The 7,215-nt window shown below is 48.6% G+C and overlaps 1 protein-coding gene and 1 long non-coding RNA gene across 2 annotated transcripts; one reads left to right on the forward strand and one right to left on the reverse strand.

Moving 5' to 3' along the window:
- Nucleotides 1–32: 32 nt before the first annotated feature.
- LOC138110782 (uncharacterized) lies at nucleotides 33–2,769 on the reverse strand. Its single transcript, XR_011151055.1, has 3 exons — nucleotides 2,688–2,769; nucleotides 342–434; nucleotides 33–167 (listed from the first exon to the last, which is right to left on the reverse strand). It is a non-coding gene; the product is annotated as an uncharacterized lncRNA (long non-coding RNA).
- Nucleotides 2,770–3,115: 346 nt separating this feature from the next.
- MYOD1 (myogenic differentiation 1) lies at nucleotides 3,116–6,606 on the forward strand. The gene is made up of 3 exons (XM_069015931.1): nucleotides 3,116–3,837; nucleotides 5,295–5,373; nucleotides 5,935–6,606. Exons 1-3 carry the CDS (start codon nucleotides 3,283–3,285, stop codon nucleotides 6,183–6,185), a joined length of 885 nt encoding a protein of 294 aa, XP_068872032.1. The 5' UTR covers nucleotides 3,116–3,282; the 3' UTR covers nucleotides 6,186–6,606.
- The last annotated feature ends 609 nt before the right edge of the window (nucleotides 6,607–7,215 follow it).

A 7,215-nucleotide genomic window follows, 5' to 3' on the forward strand; every position in this document is an offset into this window, starting at 1 on the left:
AAAATTTTTCAGAGCAAGACTTGCCTCTTATTTTTCCATTAGTAGTGCCATTTCTGTTTCTCAGACTTCTCATGTTCATCTTCTAACCAAATGTATCCACACACTCTCAGAATATAAGTCTTTCTCTCTCCCTTTTCCTTTGCCAGAATATGTTCTGGGCCCTCTGCCTGAAAAGACAATTCTGTTAATTTTAGATAAACTCACAATCAGCTGTTTTCCCAGTCTCTGTCCTCTGAAAAAGAAAAGAGAAATCAATCAGTTACTACAGATAATAAGCTCTCCTTGTCCACATGCTGCTTCTGCTGAGAGGGCACATATGCTTGTGAAGATGGTCTCACTACCTGTCAGTTGTGTATAGGATGAGTCTGCCCATGCTCCTCGACGTAGGAAGTACAATCTGCTTCTGCCTTCCCAGCTTCCTTTTCAATCACATCCTGAAAAAAATGAGATGAAGGAATGTGGAACAGATATAAGGGCAACAGCTCTTACAGAAACTTTGCAAATTCTCTTTCTCTGCTGAATGCTTGTTGATCCACACTCTCTGTATCTGTATTTCCAAAGCAGTGCCCAAACAATCCAAACACACAGCCTGGGGTAGCTCTAAGTAGCTAGTGCAGCACCAGCACTCTAAACACAGCATCCAGACTGGAAGCTCTGGAGAGACCTAATCTTCCAAAGAGGTTTAACAATGCAATACTTGTAAATGCTTGCCATAGGCACCACCTATGGTTGCCTGTTCTCAAAGTGAGGAATGCACTTAAAAGTCTCCAAGTGGAGATTGTTCAGTCCTTCATCCTTTCCCCTATGGCCACACAGAACTGAGAAGAGCATCTCAGGGTTTGTTCTTTGCAAGGATGTTTTTTCAGGCCCCACTGTACAAGGCAACATCTTTCTGGATAAACCTGTCTTTGGGAATTACACTGGAAAGTGGCTGTTACTGGTGGCAGCAGCAGAATTACAGAATCACAGAATTGTCAGGATTGGAAAGGACCTCTGGAGATCAGCATGTCCAAACCCAAAGGAAGGTGTCCTCAAAGGCACCTTCACTGGAAGATCACTCTGTGGAATTCACTGTCTGGTCACAGCTTTCTGCTGACCTTTTCACTTGGATAAATTCATGCACTTGAGCCCACATTCACGGGCAATTATTGGCAAACTCCCCGTAGTGCTTGTCCAAGCCCCACTGTTTGTCACCACTTTGCCCAAGGTAACCCCTATGCACTCCATCCCCTGAGTGTCTTTCCCTGGGGTCACATATAAGCTAGAAACACACAGAGGCAGAATAGGCTACAATACTGACTAAATATTAGGTAAAATTACCTTTTTCCAAAAATTAAGCCAATGGTCTAGAGAGAGTTTAAGTGTCTTGAGTGGGTCACACTGCCAGCACCAAGCCTTGATATCCTATTTTACATGTTCAGTTATTACAGCATAAAACTCTTTCTCATTTATACTTATTTCACATTATTATATACCTTGCACTATTTTGAATACAAATTATTTTTAGTTTGTTTGCTGTTCAATGAAGATTTAAAACCAAATATCTTTATTCCTTCTGGATCAAAGAACCTCTGTAGTAACAGTGAAGTGTCTCCACAGGTTACCACTGTGCCTCTCAGAAACAGCTGGGAGATACATCTCTAAATGTGTAGGGGTGGTCAGTAGCTGATCTCCTTGGGACATACTGCTTTTCAGCATTGGGTACAGTGAAAGAATGAATTCGTACAGAGTCAAAACCAAATCGTTATTTCTTTAAATAAAACCTTTATCTTTTAGGGATACTGACAGAATGTGACTTACAGCTCTTATCTTGTACTCAAAGATATTTAGGTAAGTAGAAAATGGGGACTGCAGATTAGGAATTTTTACAAAAAACCAAATCATGCAACAACAAAAGAAGCCACCATCATAGCAGCCCGTCAGAGAAATCATAGGCACAGGGACTGGGGATGGCCCATTGCTGGATGTTTTCAAATTCTGTCAGTCAGCCCCTTGTCCCACTGAAGACAGAGCTTTGATGCTGATTTTAAATGGACTGAAATTTCACCAACGTTTATAACTGCAGAACAGAAATTAATTTTAGCTTGTGGGACATTAAATATACGCACTACTATTTTAATCATTAAGTCAGTGAAACCACATAGTTGAATTACTGAAGCCCTCTGAGAAGAACCTAATTTCTCATCTCCAAATGATACTCAAAAAGCAGAGTAAAAACTCTGGTACCCCTGAGAGATGTTGCCAAAACCCCTGCCACTTCCCCAAGATCCAAACTCTCCCACAGCTAGAAATAAATCCTTATCGCGCAAGCCATCCAACTGCAGCGCAACCGCAGCAGAAGGCCACGGCGGGGGGTGAGCTCCATCTCTCCAAAGGTTTCCGAGTCAAGGCGAACAGAGCTGGCAGAGGAGCGCGGAATGCCGGCGCTCGCAGGGACACCGCGCTCCCGAGGGAAGGCCGGCGCCCCGCGGCGCTTCCCGCTGGGACGGGCCCACACCGCCCCCTGCAGGCGCTCCTGCCGCAGCGCCACCGCGCGGCCGCGACCTGCCCGTCCCGCCGCTCCCCGCTCCCATCGCCGCCGCTCCCGCACCTCCGGCCTCTCCGCGGTGTCCCCGCTTCCCCGCTCCCGGCTCTCCGCTGTGTCCCCTGGCGCCGCCCGCCCCCAGGAACGCCCCCGCAGTAATTACCCTTGTGGCCGCAGAGCCGCGGCCGCCGCGGCCGGACCTGTCCCGGAGCTGGGTGCTTCTTCCCTGCGAGGAGCCAGCGGAGCCGCCGCCGATGTGTGCGGGAACAGCGGGGCGCGCCGCTGTTCCCCCGGGCGAGCGGCCGGCGGCGCATTCGGGCATCGGGGCGGCTGCTCTCCCTGGCGCGCCGGCAGGGCGGGCTGAGAGGGAAAAAAAAAATAAGGGGAAAATGTAGCCCGGCGCACATCCGAGCGCTCGGCTGCCGCTGCCCCTGCCCCAGCGCCCGTGGGACACCGCGCCCCCCCCCCGCCGCCCCGGCCCCCGACCCGCCCGGCCGCGCCCCCCGGCCCGCCCCATCCCGACTCGCCGCGCCGGGGGGCTCAGCCATAAATACGGCCCCGAGTGGCGCTCCCAGACCGGCGCGGCTGGGGAGGGGTTTCGGGGCAGCAGCCAGCGCTGGTGGCCTCGCCTGGGAGAGGCTGCGAGGGTCTCGGCTCCGCACACCCGCCCGGCCGCAGAGCAGCCCGGCCGAAGGCCACTCCGTTCTGAGCCCCTCGCTGTCACCTCTGGCCCAGCCGCTGTCCCCTCCGCCGCCCCCATGGACTTACTGGGCCCCATGGAGATGACGGAGGGCTCCCTCTGCTCCTTCACAGCCGCCGATGACTTCTACGATGACCCGTGCTTCAACACGTCGGACATGCACTTCTTCGAGGACCTGGACCCCCGGCTGGTGCACGTCGGGGGTCTGCTGAAGCCCGAGGAGCACCCGCACCACCACGGGCACCACCACGGGCACGAGGAGGAGCACGTCCGGGCGCCCAGCGGGCACCACCAGGCTGGCCGCTGCCTGCTGTGGGCCTGCAAGGCGTGCAAGAGGAAGACCACCAACGCTGACCGCCGTAAGGCCGCCACCATGAGGGAGCGCCGACGGCTCAGCAAGGTCAATGAGGCCTTCGAGACCCTCAAGCGCTGCACCTCCACCAACCCCAACCAGCGCCTGCCCAAGGTGGAGATCCTGCGCAACGCCATCCGCTACATCGAGAGCCTGCAGGCCCTGCTGCGGGAGCAGGAGGACGCTTATTACCCGGTGCTGGAGCACTACAGTGGGGAATCGGATGCCTCCAGTCCCCGCTCCAACTGCTCCGACGGCATGGTGAGTGCCCCAGGGAGGACTCCCTGCCACCAAGGTGCCCTGGACGTTGTTGGTCCAAACCTGAGCAGGGCGAGTCTCCTCTTCCTGCCTTCCCTATAGCAGCTGCCTTCTGTACGTCCCCAGGCAGAAGACAAAGTCCTTTCTCGTGCCTGGAGCACCCACAGCAAAGGGAGGTTGGGTCCCCACATGGCAGGATCTCTGGGAAAGAAGAATTTCTTACACACTTTGTTCCCTGGGATGAGAAATTAGGCAGGTTCCCCATGTCCTGGAGGAGCCTGGGGAAAGCTGCTGGGGGAGGACTTCAGGAAGTTGCCTGGAATGGGCACCTGGGGGCATTGCCTGTGCTCCCGTAGCTCCTGAGGCATCTCTGTTTCCATCCTCTGCTCAGCAATCATTACCTTTGAATCCTCTAAGGACAGCAGAGAGGAAGGGCCCCCTCGGACATGATAGTTACACAGGAATTGATAAGAGTCTGGGTTTTGTTTTCTGCTATTCATCATGATAACAGGAGGAGGGTCTAAGCAACAAGAATTGGTTTTCTTGACCCTTAAGAAAAAGATTCTCCATTTCTCTTCTCACTTACTTCATCCCCTCCATAGACATTTACAAGCAATAGGAAGGAGAATCCAGGCTTTCAGTCCTGTTTGTACATTATGGGCATGGGAGAAGAAGGGTGGGTGCCAGAGAGGGTGTCTCATCCCCACATTTTTTGGCTGGGGCTGTAGGTTCAGCCTCTGGTCTGACTCTGGGCTGGTGGGATGTGGTGACCAGAGTCCAGGACAGCTCTCTGGATGGGCCATGATCAGCAGTTTCAGGCCAGAGACTGCTTTTTGTGCTCTGGTGGGGATAATTGTTACTGAGTTGAGTATCTGTGATTATGAGATACTTGACAGATTGGAGAGATTTACACAAATTATTCCTCTTCAAGATACAGCCTCTTTTAATAGAGGAATTCCTTTGTGGGTTGAAGTATTGGAAACAAATACATTAGTCAGTGTTCTGTAGCGTTTTCTATACAAAATGGAAATGGGAAGAGAAACTGAAGGAAATACAAAGGGACAAAGGTAGACAGAGGCATTTAAAGAGGAATTCACGTTTAGAAAAATCTTCAAAAACTAAATTTAAAATATGCCATTTCCCTTTCGGTCTCCCTGTTGTAAACTAAAGATACATTTGGGCTGTATCTGATCAGAATGCTGGAAAGCCTCATCTCATCTCTAAAGCTGCAGCATTCAATGCAATAGTGGTAACTTTCCCATGGAACAGCTGTGCCACATAAAATATTCTGGGGTGGATCCCCTTCTAGCCAAGTTACGTTCTTCCTCACTCAAAAAATCAAAAAAAACAACTTGATAGCATTTCAGCCAGGACTGGAATGACGGCACAGACTAGAGACTGAAACATGAAATTTTCATGTTTCAAAAGCCTGACCTCACTCGGGTTTCTCTCCTTCCCAGATGGAGTACAGCGGGCCTCCTTGCAGCTCCCGCAGAAGGAACAGCTATGACAGCAGCTACTACACAGAGTCCCCAAATGGTGAGTACGTGCCCTAACAGCAGTGGGAAACCCTGAGACAGAGGCAGGCAGTGCAGCAGCTTTCCTGTGCCTGCTCTGTGTCCAGCTGGGCTGAGAGAGGAACCTGCCTTTCCAGCCAGTGAGCCATTGCTGCTGGTAGAGGCATTGGATTTTCTCTAGGTGCATTTGCCAATAAGGGGATGTGTTATAGCTGTATTTCCTATTTTGCAAATACAACATTTGGATAGAAGTGTGTTCTCTGCAACTAATTTTCAGCGTTTAACCATATCTTACATGAATACTCTTCTTACTCTGTCATTGATCCAAACTGGAGTAATTTATGATTGATTTCAAATCTGTTCTTCCCTTTCTATGCACTCAGGGAAGCCTTGGATCCTCCCTGCCCAGAGCACTGTGGTTGGGCCTCTCTTCCATTTTGAAACTACAATCTGTTTTCTGATAATTGGTGTCCTTCATGAATATTCATTTCCTCTGAGTCTTCACATGCTCACAAATGTGTGCTGCCCACTGATGTTAAGGACCCACTGGATAACCTGAGCACCTTTTTGTCTGTTTTTTTAGATCCAAAGCATGGGAAGAGTTCTGTTGTTTCCAGTCTCGATTGCCTCTCAAGCATTGTAGAGAGGATTTCCACAGATAATTCCACATGCCCCATACTGCCTCCAGTGGAGACTGTTGCTGAAGGGAGTCCCTGCTCCCCTCCAGAAGGAGTGAGTCTGAGTGACAGTGGAGCCCAAATTCCTTCCCCCACCAACTGCACCCCACTTCCCCAGGATAACAGCAGCAGCAACCCCATCTACCAAGTGCTATAAGGACCCCTCCAGCTGGACTGCACCGAAAACAATTTGCTCCGTTTGGCCACGCTCAAGACCTGCCTTCTAAGGTTGAAAAGACTTCTTAAGACTTGTTCCAGTTTTAAAATATCACTGAAAATTCCTTCAACTGTATAACTTTGCAAACCTGTATCACTTCAAAATATGCATAGTTATTTATTGGTTGTTAAACTAAAGTTATTTAATATGTCTAGAGATAAAATTGTATACCATGAAATGGCCAATGTTTAATCTGGGCTGTGGGGAATAGGAAGTTGGCTCTTGAATGTAGAGGAAAATAGAAATCTACAGCAGTAGTGGCATGACTACTTCCTATTACTCCTGTTCTGGCCAAAATAAGGTTGTGGACCACTTTTTATAAAACTTTTGTATAATTGTAAATAAGAGTTGCTTTCCAAAAAAAAAAAAAAAAAAAAAAAGAAAAAAAAGGAAAAAAGAGCAAAAGGAATAAAATTTAAAAAAAAATGAAAGCAAAACTTAAAACATAAAAGGGAAAAATTTAAAAATATTTAATATTGCTTGGTTTGTTGTGTCAAACTTTAACTTTATATATTTATACGATGTGGTTGCCAAGAATGTTTTCAACAGTATTCTAAATAAAGACCCTTATTTATAAAATCTGTGGTGTTATCTTGACTTTCATTAGGGCTTCTAGAATTACTAGTGCATTTAGGAGTGGTATTAGATCTCTGCCTTGGCAGGAAGAAGATACAGGCTCTGATTCAGCAAAGAAATCAAGAACATGCTTCAGTTGCACTACTTTGCATAAATATGCTGCTGACAAAGGGTCTACTTTCTTCATATTCTGTCGTGGTCACTGCTAAACCAAGACCTGAGCATCACAGGTCATTATTAAAGGACTCAGTAAATAAGCATGTTTCTCCTCCTGCCTCCAAAATTTACAATTACATCGCAGGACTTGATCTTACAAAGATGTGTTGAAACTAGGAATCACAAAAAATTAGACTCTCCAAATTCCAATGTAACTACTGAAACTTAAAATCCTACA

This window comes from Aphelocoma coerulescens, chromosome 5, assembly GCF_041296385.1.
Source record: "Aphelocoma coerulescens isolate FSJ_1873_10779 chromosome 5, UR_Acoe_1.0, whole genome shotgun sequence".
Classification (NCBI taxonomy): Eukaryota; Metazoa; Chordata; class Aves; order Passeriformes; family Corvidae; genus Aphelocoma; species Aphelocoma coerulescens.

Excerpts from the sequence above, each read along its gene's own strand:
- MYOD1 (XM_069015931.1), top strand. The coding sequence starts at position 3,283 with ATGGACTTACTGGGCCCCATGGAGATGACGGAGGGCTCCCTCTGCTCC. Across the intron at positions 3,838-5,294 it reads CCAACTGCTCCGACGGCATG|ATGGAGTACAGCGGGCCTCC; the intron begins GTGAGTGCCCCA and ends TCTCCTTCCCAG. Across the intron at positions 5,374-5,934 it reads CTACACAGAGTCCCCAAATG|ATCCAAAGCATGGGAAGAGT; the intron begins GTGAGTACGTGC and ends CTGTTTTTTTAG.